Source organism: Oryza brachyantha, chromosome 4, assembly GCF_000231095.2.
Source record: "Oryza brachyantha chromosome 4, ObraRS2, whole genome shotgun sequence".
Lineage (NCBI taxonomy): Eukaryota > Viridiplantae > Streptophyta > Magnoliopsida > Poales > Poaceae > Oryza > Oryza brachyantha.
In genome coordinates this window covers 13629529-13645212 of record NC_023166.2, presented here as the reverse complement: position 1 = coordinate 13645212, position 15684 = coordinate 13629529, and the positions used below count along the sequence as shown (strand labels likewise).

Genomic DNA, 15684 nt, shown 5'->3' with positions numbered 1-15684 from the left:
CGCGAGCGATGGCCACGGACCGGCCGGACCCGAGGAAGGATGGGGGGCTGGAGTTGGTGGCCGGTGCCCGGTGGACACGGACGGGTTTAACGGGGTGAACGATATTACATATGTTAATCCTTGCGAATATATATACGGATGAATATATATATATATATATATATATATAATCTGAGATATATGTAAAAGATTGTGTTTTTGCACTACAGGATATATATAAAAGTGTATATGTACAAACAAATTTGTAGCATATAAAGTATCGAGTAAAACACATGTGTGTAAAAATATTATCTTAAAAATATATCTATAAAAGTTATACGTTAGAAAGTTGAGCGTTTAATTTTGTATATATGAAGTGTTGAACAAATGAAAGTTAGCCGGTTACACCCTATCTTTTTTTTTATTCTTATAAGCAAAATTTAAATTTTTAACATTAATTTGAATATATTTTTTTGGGTTTTTCACCAAAGTTTATTTTTTGGCTTTAGCTTTTAAATCACTAAAAATATCTATATAAAATTTTTATTCATAAATTAATTTTATTTACAATATATTATTTGTTTCTTTTATAAAAGCTAGACAATTACCCCCCCCCCCCCCCCCCCCTCCTTAGACTTTTTAAGTAGACGCGGCTCACACCAAATCACCCCTTAGCCTTTTCGAGTGGACACGGCTCACGCGACCCGACCCTGGACGTTTTTTGTGTGGTACAGTGTGCGATAGAGTTCATGAGATCGTTCTCGTCGTGTCATGTCCAGCTGAGAGCAGCCGGCCGGCACCACGAGTGCGGGGGCATCGTGTAGCTGAATGATGTTTGTTGCGGTCCAAATGAATCAACTTGTGGAAAAGCCGCCAAGTTTTAACTTAAGGAGCTTATAGCTGATATAGTAATATAGGACGAGATATCAGTTAATTGGCTGCCGAAATGGGTCAAGAAAAACTATATTTTTCTGTTAGAACCAATTGTGGCCAGCATTAATTAGTGTCATATATTTAGTTGACAACTATATGACAGAAAGATGATTTGATAAACTATTTGCTTGGTTATTAGGACCATTTGGTAATATCCTTCCTGACAACGATAAGATATATACTCGTGATAGTATCTCATGAACAACCTACAAATAATTCGCTAGTACAATGTTAGCAAAAAGATCGAGCAATAAGACAAGCCAATTGTATTTGATCAACTTTGCTAGTTTGATTGATTTACAAGGATCAACCAGAGTGATGGTTTCCACTTTGGCTTATAAAATTAATTGAAAGATTAAAAGATTGAAAAAATACTTGATTTCGGTTATAGCTATTTGAGGATATAAATGACTTAATTAATTACTGTAATGTGGCAATCTTACTTTAGAGATATGAATTGAAGAATTTTTATATTGACAGTTTTTTTTTTTGAAAGAAGGCCATCATACCCCGGCGTGGTATATATTAGGAGGGGAGAAATATGTACAAGACACCATACAACAAAAAAAACCGTGACGTGAACAGTTCGGCGTTGCCGCCTTGCCGGCAAAACGCACTCAGCAGAAACCGCACAAAAAGCAGGAAAATGCATCAAGTCCCAGCAGACGCCCGCTCTTCAGCAATCCTCAATCGATTATGCTCACAAGGTCTTTCGCTCTGCAGTAGTCTAGTTTTTTATTTCCTGTCTGATTTTCTCTAGGAGCTGTCCTCGTTCCATCTCCTTCCCCTGAAAAATCCTTCTTTTTCTTTCGCACCAAATCTCCCATGATACTATTATGTGTAAGCTCTTAAACCCTTTTCTTATTTTTCTTGTTTCCTGCTGCTGTTCTGTTGCTCCACCAATCTTGGATTGACTGTTCTTGCTCGTGCTCACATGCTCTCCAGTTGATACTTGGTAGATTCTCGATCGTTGTCCATATCTCCCTTAGAAATGTGCATTCTTTGAACAAGTGTTGTGAAGTTTTCATGTTTCTATAATATAGCTGGCAAAAATACTTGTTCAGTTATTTCCTTACTTGCAATTAGTCTACCGTCCACAGCCTGTTCTGCATCAAAAGCCATAGGAAGAAACTTACATTTAATAGTTAGAAAATTTTTGCACTAAACGTGTCATTTAATAGCTTACAAAATAAGTTTTGGGACAAATTATTTTAAAAATAAATATTAAAAGGTGTGATAAATAAAATAAATGTTAGTTATCATGAATTTTTAGTTATCACGAAGAAACTAAACTTACACGCATTGCCATCTCCCAAGGTAAAAATAAACGGAACCTGCTACGACAATTTGACTTCGAGAGCCAGACACATATTTCATCCAATAATTCTTATTTTCGTGCGAAGTACTCACAAAAACAGCACGCCATGCGCATTTATAGCTTTACACCGCACTTGCACGATCACCCTTATGCAGCGAATTAACAAAGGTAAACCAAATTTACCAGAGTTCATATACGGAGTACATATACACGGTGATCTGGCCCCGAAGATTCTATTTACCTAACCCTGTGATAGAGGCAAGCTGAAGATTGTTGTTGGACGTGCCCATCATCGTGTTACATTTTCGAATATTTAAATAAGGTAAAGGCATGCCTTTTGGCAATTGATACGAGAAAACGCACATTGCAAGGCCTTGGAAGAGTGAGAACAACTAAGGTAAAGACATCAGAATAGTTTTGACGTCGTCATGTTCCCTGAACTATGGAGGAGATACGCGGAGATAGTGAGATCTAAAGTTGATCAATACTTGTGCTTAAGTAAAGCTGCTTTAGAGAAAGGGGAAGAACAAAACATACAACTACACCCTGAATATCATTCTTTAGGACTTAATAATTATTTGCATTGGGTTTAAACAGCGTATTCACAGTAATACACTATTTTTTTTTGACTTCGTTGATTTTTTATCTATATTTGATTGATCCTTATTCAAAACTTTTATACAAATATATAAAATTAGACATCATACTTAAAGTTTTTAAGTAATAAGTCAAATTATAACAAAATAATTAATAAGTATATTTTTTAAAAAATAAATGGAATACTCAAACGTATATCTAGAATTATCGTCGAGTAGAAAATAGGATGAGTATCTTAGTTGTTTCCGTGTAGGGGTTCATAACCTACGTAATCCTATGGCTGATCAGTTCACACCAGTTCACCCTCATTCGTTTCCCCTGTCCTCCGTAAGCTGAGTATCATGCTGACACGGGTGACGCCCTGCGAGGCTGTGACGACGAACGCTTGTGTTATATTTATATCTAACGAGTTTTGCCTTTTGTTAATTTCCTTTGAACTTGTATTCATGACTTCAATGTACGTACTAGCTAGTACTAGTTTCAATAATTTGACTTGATTTAACTCACCCTTTCGGTACATAGGAATAATCATTTATTGAGATGGTAGTCGTGTGAGTGTAAATTATGTTGCTAATGAATAATATACACAAATGGCGCGGCACATCATCATCATTTTTCGTTCTCTCGTTTGTTTGATGGACAGATAAATGAATATATTTCCATACCGTCAATGAAATTATAATTTGCTTTTTTTAAAAAAAAATGAACAGTATTAATTAATGGTAAGCACCTCAGCTTTCAATTATAAAAGAAAAATTTAAAAGCAAACAAATTCATGGTGACAAGCGTGTTCCATTATCCTGGCTACGTACACCGCCACCAATATGGGCGCGTTCGAAACTTGAAAAAAGTCATTAGCATATGATTAATTAAATATTATCTTTTGTAAATTTGAAAAATGAACTAATCTGAATTTTTGAAAAAACTTTCATATAAATTTTTTTAAAAAAAAATACACCGTTTAATAGATTGGGAAACATGCGCAAAAAAAGGAAAAAGTGTTACTGGTCAGTCGGTTTCGAACGCTGCTTATGTATGTTTTGTAGTAGTGGACTTCGGTCATTGCACGGCGTGTCACTGCAGCTGCACGTTGCTTTCCGTTCGATTACATCAGTCAAGAAGCAATTAAATTAAGGTGTTGTTTAGTTGTTAAAATTTTTTGGCAAAAAAATCACATCGAATGTTTGACCGGATATCGGAACAGGTTTTTAGACATAAATAAAAAAATGAATTTCACGGCTAGCCTAGAAACCACGGGACGAATCTTTTAAGCTTACATAATACATCATTAACACATATTGGTTACTGTAGCAATTATGGCTAATCATGGACTAATTAGGCTCAAAAGATTCGTCTCAAGATTTCTTTCATAACTGTGCAATTAGTTTTTTGGTTCATCTATGTTTAATGCTTTATTTAGATATCCGAAAATTTGATGCGATGTTTTTGAAAAAAAAATTAAGAACTAAACAACGCCTAAATGATCTGGACTTGGGGCGCGGCGTTGGTCTATCGGCGGCTGTCGGCTGATGGACTGGGCAACACGAAACAAGGTCATGATGAGACGATGCTGAGTACACCGGTTTGACGCCGTGGTGTGTACGCTGGCGCGCGTCCAATCCACGTTATCCAGCGCGGAAAAATGGTGATTCTACGGGGGGTCGTTGGCGGGTGTGGTACCTGGTACGGTTCCCGCGGATATCAGCAGCGTCAGCGTCACCGTTGTCCTTGGATGATTGGGATCAGTACGCGAACCGGTAGTAGCTAAAGACGGAAGGCAGCTCGATGCGAACTTGTTTTTGGATGATCTGGGCGCTTTGTTGTTATAGCCAACGAGAGGTTTTTGGGTTTATCTCTCAATTCTCAAGACTAATGAATGGAAACAGAGCAGGTTCAACCGTGTTGGTTAAGTGCATCCTAACGGCTTATCCGTCCTATCCTCCATCCTAGAAATAGAGGATGAAGAGTAAAAGTTAAAGCTCCAGCAGAACATCTATCTCATCATTTATTTTTAGATGTCATCCATAGTAGGAGAGAGAAACTCTATATTTAGATGTTCTCTCTCCAATCCTCCAAATAAATATAGATGATGTCATATATAGATGATCTTATTGTTGGGATGCTCCAAGCGTGGGATCAGTTAGCTGTTACGAGGAAACAATTTTCCTGCCTACTACTAATCAAACAGCTACTAGTAGTGCTAGTGCGCCAAAGTCTGCTGCGCAGGGCCACTTGCGCTGCATTGTTGAAGGTTTGATGCAATCTGCAGCTACCAGCAGTATGCTCCACGCTCTCACCCGCGCGTCTCAGGCGCGCAGCTTCAACGACGTCCGTCGTCCGTCGTCACCCGTGATCGTGATCTCGACTGACGCGCGCACACGCGGCGTCGACATTTCAAGCCGAGAGACGTCGACATTTCAAACCGAGAGAGCTAGCGATTGCGAGAGAGAGCGCGGCGCGCTACCGGGTACTCGACTACGCGGGCGCGGGCGCGCCCCGAGCTGAGCCAGCTACACGAACACATCCTCGTATGTACCTACTGTGTTGACACGTAGGATGAAGCTATAGTAAAATAGATAGGGTGTCACGTGTATTTAAATTTAGATCGGAGAAATAAATATATAGTTAAAATTTATGAACTGTAGTTAAAAATTTTTCGAAGGTCGAACGTGTAGCGTCACTGTTTACACGCTGAGATCTGCGCGCGTGCGGCACTGTTTCTTTCTGCGTCTTGTTTTTTTTTCGCGACTAGTCACATCGGGTGAGTCGAAACTCAAAAAATCCGACGACCCTCCGGTATGTCGGTATCTACTTATAGGCTATTGGATCTAGGGATTTTTTTCCCTCGTCACATCAAATATTTGGGCGTAAATTAAGAGTGTTAAATATAGACTGATAATAAAATTAAATACATAAAAAGCTATTTTATTAGACAATTTTTTAAGCCTAATTAATAAATGATTAGCAAATGTTTACTGTAGCATCATATTCATTAATTATGGACTAATTAGGCTCAATAGATTCGTCTCGCGAAATAGTCCAGAATATGAGGTAAGTTTTATTAATAATCTATATTTAATACTTCTAATTATTGTCTAAACATTTGATATGACACTTACTTAAAAAAGTCTTATCGATCCAAACATCCTCTTACTGCTATAGCTTTACACTCTCACCAACTGTAGGACTTTTAGCTACTCATTAACTTACGCCTGTTAGTTTCCAAAATTTTTTTCACCAAAATATCACATCGAATCTTTGGACATTTAAATAGACCATTAAACATCGACGAAACGAAAAACTAATTGCACAATTAGGTGAGAAATCGTGAGACGAATCTTTTGAGCCTAATTAGTATATGATTAGTTATAAGTGCTACAGTAACCCACATGCGCTAATGATAGATTAATTAGGCTCAAAAGATTCGTCTCGTGGTTTCTAGGCGAGCTGTGAAATTTGTTTTTTATTTGTGTCCAAAAACCCCTTCCGATATCCGGTCAAATGTTCGATGTGACTAGCAAAATTTTTTTTTCTATCTAAACGCAGCCTTATTGGGTTTCATCTGCATGCTTATAAATCATGATGTCACATGCACGTGATAATTCTATCATCCCATAGACTTTATTAGCAATCTTTAAACAATGTTTTATCTCAAATGACTTATCCAGTAATGTGACCTAATTGCAGATTTATATTTATTGTAATTAAATATTGTTAAGAGATCTCAACCATTATATTTTGAATGAAAAATATATTGTTATAAATGAAATTTCTCGTATGCCCTGAAATTTTAACCAATTGCAGTTGAAACATTTGTTTCTGGTACGTGAAACATCGAATTTGAAGGAATAAAGTCCATACAGTGCCCATTAAACATGCTATAAATAAAATTCATAGTTAGAGACCCACTTATCATTGATCGAAATGTCATAAATGTTAGAAGTCTAGCTAAATTTTATTCTAGATAATAAATATTTTTAACACGAGGATTATAATGCTCCCTCCGGTAAAAAAAGGTTGTTGTTTTATGATGAAATATGATCAAACTTTAAAAATCAGACAATCATCTCTTTCGTAAATGAGTTAGTTAAAACACAAAACCAAGTATATACGTAGATTTCTCTCGAAATATACTACCATAATATTATAAATTTATTTGATTTTATAAATTTATTTTAACAAAAATTGATTATCAAAAGTTTAAAAGTTTAACTAAATTTAATCCTAAACTATAAATACTTTTACCAAAGTGAGTACAGTATAATATATAGGTCTGTACATGGTTTGGGTTTAAACCTGTCAACCTGCTGAACCACAGAACCAGCCCAGAAAACCGCTTCGTTGGTTTTCCATGGGGTGGGTTGGGTCACTGCAACCCGTGAAAAACCATGGCTGTAATCGCTAGTCTTCTCGTCGGACAGGTACAAGGAGCTAGCAGCGCTGTGCGGAGCTTGCGCTGATGGAGTATGCAAGAACAGTAAACGCCGAAGCCCCATGGGGCAGCACGCGTCCCTCCGCCGGCGGTTGCTAAGGCCGCCTCGCTGCTGTCATCTGCGTAGCCACCTTGACGCCAGACGAGATTGGGATGTTGATTTGGAGATCATAAAAGGAATGAGCGTAACTGCATAGAGAGAAAAAAACGGCAGGCGGCGGCTGAGCTCGCCACGAATCGTGATCAGGATGGGGGCGCCGGCCGTCGGCGAGAGCGCGGTGCTAGCTAAGTTATTGCCGGCGACATGACGCACGCAGATCGTTGCTTTCCAATGGCCTTGTCTCTGGTAGTAGCAAACTTGAATTCTTGTTGCTTCTTGCATTCTTGAATCAACAGATTTGGGGATCATAGAAAGGAAGGAGCAAGCACACGACGCAAACCAGAAAGCCAGCCAACCCAAACCGTTCAACCCGTGATTCCGTGAAGATTTATGCGTTGGGTTGGTTCCCCAGAAACACCCGCACAAACCCGTAGTTGAACAGCCCTTTGGTTGTGAGCTCGATCGGGTCATCGTCGCAGGTGCAAATCACAGACACCGTATGCCGCCCCCTTGCCTCCACACCGGCGACCAAATAGGCTGCTACGGTGTGGGGTATTCCATCAGCTAGCCACAAAAGGTTGAGTCATGCGTGATGCATCGATCCGCCACGCTTGGGGCTAGCCCCTCGCGCGGCAGATGCTGGAGAAGAGGCCCGACGCAACGCGTCAGCCTGCTCCGCGTTATGATCATGAGAGGAGAATGCCCCCTGCCGCCCTGCGCACCCGTTGCTGATCGATGTCGTTCGTCAAGTCGGGATTGAGAGGCGCCGCCGCCGCGCGCCCACAAGCAGCACCGTCCTGCCGCCGCCGTCATCCGCCGGTCCCTGCACTAGCACGGTGAGAGCTGCTGAGTAGTGAGCAGCTGAGCGCTCACGTGCACTGGCATGGGTCAAGCTCAAAGCCCCGTTGCCCCGGTAAGCCCAGTCCATGTTGGGCTCTGTTCAAATTGCGTTGGAGATATGTCTCTATGGGCTTTTAGTCCTTAACTCCTTGTCCACGCCTCAACGGGATGTATGAGCTTCACCCACTGTTGAAGTAATAAATTTTATATTTTGAGATTTTAGTTATGTATTTATATAGGAGGACAAAAAAAATATTTTGAGATGGAGACAGTGGTTGGATGTATCTCATGCGCGAATATTTGTGCAAGTAAGAACATCCATGATATCCATGGTTATAGATAGAAGTTTTGTGTGTGCAAAGTTTCTATAAATAAATCTTTGACATTAAAAATTATTTCCTTCGTTTCATATTATAAAATTCTCTGGCCTTAACTAGATTTATTTGTGTGCTAATATCATTTAAGAGAAATTTATTGGCACAAAGTTTCTACTAGCTCATACTAAAAGTTGGAGTGCGCCGAGTCCAACTTGGAAAACAAAATTTCTATATATAAATATCACCTATAGATTTTTTTTACAAAGTTCCTACATCAAATACTTTTGCGAATATTTTTTCGCGCTAGAAATTTTATCAGAATCGCATAGGGGAGCGCAGTACATCTTCGTAGTTCGTACATCATTTTTTCCGCACGGTAATTCTAAACTAAATAGAGCCGCATAAATGGCAAGTTGATGAGGTTGGTATGCACCAAGCATACATAGAGTATCCCTAATAGCTCATCTAAATTTGGTCATCCATATCTTCATTTGGATGATTATCTAAACTAGTTTCATCCTTCATATTTCTTTGTACTCTACTAGATCATCTATATATGACATCCTCTATATCTCTTTGGAGGACGGAGAGATCATCTAAATATGAATGTTCTCTCTCCTAATATGGATAATATCTAAAAATAGATGATATGATAGCCATTCTGTTGAAGCTCAATTTGTAGCCTTTATCCTCTATTTTCAGCATAGAGGATATGATAGATGAGCTGTTGAGGATGCTCTTACACGCCCTAGTTTAGCCAGAATACATAATACAAAGTGGATGTCACATTAATTAATGAGCAATAAAAGGAAAGGAAAATACAATTAATGAGCAATAAAAGGAAAGGAAAGGAAAACACAGTTGGTTGTGAACTGGCTCGCGGTCGCGCAGTGGTGCGTGTTGTGTTGTGTCCAGTCGTGACCGTTAGTTTTCAGCCAACTTAATTTGTTTCCTTACCGGCGTACGCCTGTGTTGCAAATGCCTCCAGCTCGCGCTCCTTTATAGATCGAGGTGGGTTGCTATCGAGAGCGCATGCATTCCCCGGGTAGGGCATCGCTCTTGCTCCTGTGCGCCGCAGCTAGCCTCTTCTTGTGCGGCGGCGGCGCCGCCTCCAGCCGGCATAACATCAAGATGACGTCCCCGTATGCTCCGCAGCTGACGAGGTGGCGCGAGATGGTGGGCGGCGTCGCGCGCGACTTCGTCGAGCACGAGGGGGAGGTGCTCCCCGTGTCGCGCGAGGACTGCATCGTCGCCGAGGAGGAGGACCGGCGCGATTTCCTGGAGATCGGCGGGAAGCTGTTCCCGGTGGTGGACGAGGCGAAGGTGACGGCGTTCGGCGGCCGGGTGGTGCACTGCGTGGGGTACAGCTCCCCCGCGCACGGGGTGGATCTGCTGCTCACGGTGACGGAGGGGAAGGAGCTGGCGGAGGTCGTCTCGCCGGACGGCGTGCTGCGGCTGCTTGGCCGCGACTGCTTCGCCGACCCTGACACCGGCACGGTGCAGCACGTGGTCGACGTGGAGGGCCGGCTGGGGGCGCTCATGCTGCTCGTGACGGTGCGCGAGGAGCTCGAACGCATTGTGTGCATCAAGAGGCTCAACTGATTCTGAATCGTACTAGAGGAAATTCCTACAGAGGATACATCGCAATGTACCAATGCACCAGCCGTAGCGATAAATTTATCATATTTAGATGTTGAAGATTCAAGATTGTATCGTTATCACAATATATGTTGGGTCTTGAATTCAGGTACTCTGAATGATGTGAGAGATCGAGTTATCATAAGATAAGATTAACTTATGCATCTGCGGGTGTAGCGGGTGATATTTTTATTAATCAAAGGGTTCATCCAAATTTAAAGTCAGGAAAGAGCAACGAAATGGTGAATAAAATGATTTAATTAAAACAGAAACAGATCACGGAGCCACCCTCTTTAAGCACTCCATCAGTTCATCGTCTCTCCTGCTTCTTGCACTTGGCCCCCAGCTCGTCGTACCCTTCATCCGGCCGAACCGCACCGGGCACGGACCACGGAGGAGCTGCGCACGCCACACCACTCTCGTGCATGCGTCAGAGGATCACGCCTCAGTACTAGGTTTATGCGTGTTAATTACGACGTGCCATCTCATGTTGCTATAGGGAACGCCACACTAATTTTTCAGGAGTTGTGTGTTATCTATCTGATCAGGCGAAGCCAGCAAAAATATCGTGTGATGTTCTCTATTGTATAGTATAGAAAAACATAGATTGAAATAGTGCTTTATTAGAGATTTTAGAAATTTTGCCAGGGTTGTCCGACGCCGACGAACAAGCCTAGCTCCGCCCTGATGCGAAGCCTGCAGGCTGCTCGGGTACGTACCGCGGTGGACGACGACATGCCATGCAAGACGACAGAGGCGTCTACGGACAGAGCAAAGCAGTACAAAACGATGGCACCGGTGGAAGAAGAGCCTCTCCCTGTCCTTGCGATTAATCGCAGGGTGCAGAGCATACGAGAGGAGTGAATATGTTCGGTTGATTAGTGAAACCGACCGAGAAGTGTTCTTATCATAGCTAGGCTGTGAATAAACATGCTTGCAGTTGTTCAAGGTGATTTAGCGTTATCACCGTTGTCTTTTTGATTTTGTTTACGCTCATAAGTCAAAATTTGATTTATCAACCTTAAGTTTAAAGTTTATTATAGTTTTTTATTGTAGTTTATTTTCATCATTAGCTTTTAGTTTACTACGAACATATCTGGGAACCGGGAATATGTCTGGGTTAATCCTAGGACAATTTCTGATAATACAAATGTTACCCAGAATGTAGTTGAAAATTGTTTTTCACTGTTCCTAGTTAACAAAAATGTTGTACGTATAGAGCTCCACATTCATTTAGAAATCGCCAGATATATACCACAGTATAGTTTAAATTGAACTTTTTTTCTGAAGTCCAACCTATACTGTTCTTCCAAAATACTCCACTAGCAAGACACACATCAAGCTTCAAAATGCTAGAAGCACATGGCATAAGTATGCTGGCAATGGCAGGTACAAGTTAAATTTAAAACATCAAATGACATGACGTAAACTAAAAATAAAAACAGCAACACCTACTGGAATCAACCACAGGGTAAGATTAACCAAACTTGACAATGGATTCAATCATAACTTGATAAAAGCATGGTTCGTTCAATGCCCTTGAATGTATTCAGCTGATGTCATGTTCCATAATTTGGTATAGTGTATATCTCATTCAACATAGGTCTCGGTTGTTTTAATTACAAAGTTTTCAAGCTTAAATAGGTCTTGTCCTAAACGTAAAATGTGTATGGCCGATAAAAGTATATTGTGAGGAATACAATGGATAAGTTAGAAACTATAAAAAAAAAACATATATATAATTAGGTCAATCCAATGAAAGTTTTATTTTCAATAAATAAAATGTCATGTAAACAAATTTGATTACATGACAATATAGTTATGAATAAATGAGGGATGAGTTTAATCTAGATGAAACCATACATTGTTTTCAAGAGAATGAAATTGGTCGAGGGTCTATTCGGTTTGGAGGAATTTCTAACCCATAAAAATATAAAAATAGAGGAACAAGAATACATGTCCACGTTAATTCATACATTTTTTTTCCAAGAGGCTTGAATGAATATAATTTTTTATATGTTCTCTCTATAACTTATAGGAAAGGAAAACTTTAGTTTTCCTACGGCCCATTATACAGGTCGAATGATTTCATAGAAACTAATTCTTAGGAATCAAAATCCCTTATATTTTCACCAAATCAGATAGGCCATGAAACTGTCATAGAAGACTACAGTACTGCGGCATTTCACATGCATCCAAACCAATCACATGTGTCACTATTAAATATAAATTAGCCTATAAAACCGTGAAATGAAATTTTGTATCGGAGACCATGTTTCATTCATCGATCTAAATATTCTCGGATGACATGATGCTTTCACAACCACGGAATGAAACTTTCCATTGAGAAAGACCTCAGAAATCAAGCGGGAGGCTAGCGACCGAGCAGATCGATCGCCTGATAGATCGATGCATCTATCGATCAGCATCTAGCTAGCAGCGATCAGCACTTGAGCCCCTGGGGTCGCTCGAGGCAGTTCTCGAAGATGGTCCCCGGCTTCAGCTTGCCCTTGGTCTGGATGAAGTAGAACATCTCGTCCGCGCAGCCGTTGTCGGCGTCGTTGAGCAGCTTGTTGTAGGGGCACGCCAGCGCCTTGAACGCCGCGCAGCACTCCTTCACCGTCGCCTTGTTCCTGCACTTGGCCCCCAGCGCCTCGTATCCCTTCATCTGGTCGAATCGCACCGGGCAAGTCGGCGCTGCACGCGCGCACGCACACACCACGCCCGCCGCCGGCCGCGCGAGCTCGCGCGCGTCAGACGACGGCGACGATCGCCAAACTAAGCTATAGCTAGCTAGGCATCAAATAATCACGCGCGAGTTACGTACCTGCGCTGTCGGCGCCCATCAGCTTGCGCGACGTCGTCGTAGCCGTCGCGGCGGAGGAAGCGAGGGCGGTTTCTGAGATCGATCGATGGCCGCCACGCGCGCGCGCACGCATGATCGGTGCACACCAAATTAAGCGTACGACGGCAATGGATCGAGTTAGCTAGCTAGGAAACGTCGCCATTATTTTTTTTCCCCGGAGTCATGTGTGCTACCTGATATGCTGCGGTCTGGTTCGACGTCGGGTGGCAGCTCGAACGCGGCGGTGGACGACACGACGGCGGCGGCGGCGACCACGGACAGAGAGACGCAGTAGAAAAGGACGGCACCAGCGGAAGAACCCATCTCTGTACGTACGTAGTTGCGATTCACAGGTTAGATGTTTGTACGTCTACGAGCTAGAGCAAATGAGAAGAGCCTAGCTGGAAATGGTCGGTTGTTTAGTGAAACCGAACCAGTTTTCTTATTATAGGCTGCGAATAAACAGTGGCAAAATGTGGTTGAGGTGGTTTTTTCAGTGTATGTCCGTGGACCTCATCATTTTGAGGGCGCGGGACATGCGGTGATTTTGTGCCAATGCCAGGTAAACGCGCGCGCCAATGATTAGCTATAATTAGCGTGTGATCCTCAATTAATGGTTTATAATCCAAATCATACTCGCAATATTAGATGCAATATTAGATGGTGAGGCGAGCTAGGCTATAAATTTGTACGACGAAAGAAACCACTATAGGTATACTGGATAATTTACCATCGTTTAAAATGTAACATTTTATAGTGTAAAACTTAGGTACTTCTTTACTTAGTTATCCAAATGTATCAAATTTTACAAAAGAAAATTTTGGTAAAGCAAGATTTTTCTAAAAAGATCACAAAATTTTCTAAAGAACAAAGAGTTAAACAAAAGTAATCTTACCATTATTAAAAATGTAATCGGGAGATATCACTTTTTCATATAAAACTAGCCACCACCACGTACCTATGACGGATAGTTAAAATTCGGTCTCAGATATATCCACCCATCTCTGTATCGTGTTTACGAGAGCAAACGGGAGGAGGGAATGATTGGCTGGTAATTAGTGAAACTGACCGTGCCAATGCTTTGCGGCTGCGACGGAATGCGGTCGAGAGGACCTTGTCTGGCTGTTGACCTCATTGTTTTGAGGACAGGGAGATGTGGTGATCTTGCAAATACAAAATCAACTGTGCGTCTGTGCCTATTATTAGTAAGAAACAAATTCCACTACACCTCATTGATCACAGTTAATTAGATCATCTTCAAACCATATACGTTTATGGTCATACAAATACTTCGTATAGAAGGTTTGATATATCTAGCCAGTATGACATAGCCAGATTTATGACATATGACCAAGATAGATGGCTGGTTTATTTATTCGCCAAGCGCGTGTCATGGCATTGAAGGCCTTGGTGTCGTCCTGATTTAATGCTGCTGTGTTCTTCCACGGACCATGCATGGTCACTCAGCTTTGGTCGTCGCAGGATGTTCCGTTTTCTGCTAGCACCGCCCATGCACACGCCACGTGTGTATTTGGGTTGGTGCAACCCGAGCCGAGCCGAGGTCTCGAGCCGTGGCTCACTTAGGTCGCTCGAGCCGAGCCGAGCCGCTCAAACGGCTTACTGGTCCGGTTCAACCAGGACCAACCCACTTCGGGTCCAACCAGCGTAGTAGGTACAAACCCTAAACCCCACGACTCGGCTATTATCTCCGTTCCCAAACACCCGCCGCCGCCCCCGCCGCCACTGATGGAGTCCGCGGCCGCCAACCGCGTTCGCCGCGAGGACGTGGCCCGCGCGGTGGCGGCGCTCCTCCGGTGGCTCCAGCATCACCCCACCCCTGCGCCGGAGCCCATCTACCTGCTCGTCACCCTCAAGCGCGCGCCCGTCCGCCGCTTCGAGCACACCCTCCGCCTCCCGCGCTCGCCGTTCCCGTCCATCTCCCTCGTCTCCGACCGCCTCCCGGCGGAGCTGCCCGACGACATCGACCCGCTCCCCGCGTCCGCGCTCGGGTCGCTCCCCGCCGCCGCGCGCCGCGGCCTGGTGCTCGTGGACCGCCGCCTCAGGTTCCCGAGCGCAGGCAAGGCTGCGGCCAAGGGCCGGGTCGTGCCCGTCGACCTCGCCGACCCGGCGTGGGCGGAGTCCGCGAGGGAGGCGGCGCTCCGCGTGGAGCTGCGGGTGGAGGGAGGCACGTGCCGCGCCGTGCGGGTGGGCCACGCGGCGATGGCGCAGGAGGAGGCGGTGGAGAACTTGGTGGCCGCCGTGGAGGCGGCCGCGGCGTGCGTGCCGAGGAAGTGGAGGAACGTGCGGGCGCTGCACGTCAAGGCGCCCGAGTCGATCGCGCTGCCGCTGTACTCCTCAATCGGCACCGGCGACGACGGCAAGGCGGAAGAAGCGAAGCGGAAGGGCGTGGCGGTGGAGGAGCAGGGGATTGTGAAGAAGAGTAAGAAGATTAGCAGTGCAGGGCGGTGATTGGTTTAGTTGTAATACTTGAATGATTAATTTCTCGTGCAGTTCGGTGCCTAATCGATCGCCACGAGCAAAACGATTCTGTTCTTTTTTTTTTCTTGTCTTGCAGTTGTACAACCATACTTTTTTAACTTAATGCAAAACTATAGTGTTTATTCATGTTTAAGTTGAATTATCCTGAAAGAATCGGCGTTCCATTCCTGGCAAAAAGCAGCTATC

General features: G+C 43.1%; 2 protein-coding genes across 2 annotated transcripts; one reads left to right on the top strand and one right to left on the bottom strand.

Annotated features, from left to right (window-relative positions):
* Positions 1–12284: 12284 nt before the first annotated feature.
* On the bottom strand, positions 12285–13492 carry LOC102722295 (GPI-anchored protein LLG1-like). The gene is made up of 3 exons (XM_015836428.2): positions 13194–13492; positions 12982–13053; positions 12285–12851 (listed from the first exon to the last, which is right to left on the bottom strand). The coding sequence occupies exons 1-3, from the start codon at positions 13321–13323 to the stop codon at positions 12598–12600; spliced, it is 456 nt and encodes a 151-aa protein (XP_015691914.1). The 5' UTR covers positions 13324–13492; the 3' UTR covers positions 12285–12597.
* A 1175-nt stretch (positions 13493–14667) lies between these two features.
* LOC107304090 (ribosomal L1 domain-containing protein 1-like) lies at positions 14668–15684 on the top strand. Its single transcript, XM_015836454.2, has one exon. It carries the CDS (start codon positions 14746–14748, stop codon positions 15466–15468), a length of 723 nt encoding a protein of 240 aa, XP_015691940.2. The 5' UTR covers positions 14668–14745; the 3' UTR covers positions 15469–15684.

Bases quoted from the DNA above. Each gene is read 5' to 3' on its own strand.
- LOC102722295 (XM_015836428.2), bottom strand. From the start codon at position 13,323: ATGGGTTCTTCCGCTGGTGCCGTCCTTTTCTACTGCGTCTCTCTGTCC. The intron at 13,054-13,193 runs GTAGCACACATG...GATCGATCTCAG, and splicing joins ACCAGACCGCAGCATATCAG to AAACCGCCCTCGCTTCCTCC. The intron at 12,852-12,981 runs GTACGTAACTCG...GCGCGCGTGCAG, and splicing joins GATGGGCGCCGACAGCGCAG to CGCCGACTTGCCCGGTGCGA.
- LOC107304090 (XM_015836454.2), top strand. From the start codon at position 14,746: ATGGAGTCCGCGGCCGCCAACCGCGTTCGCCGCGAGGACGTGGCCCGC.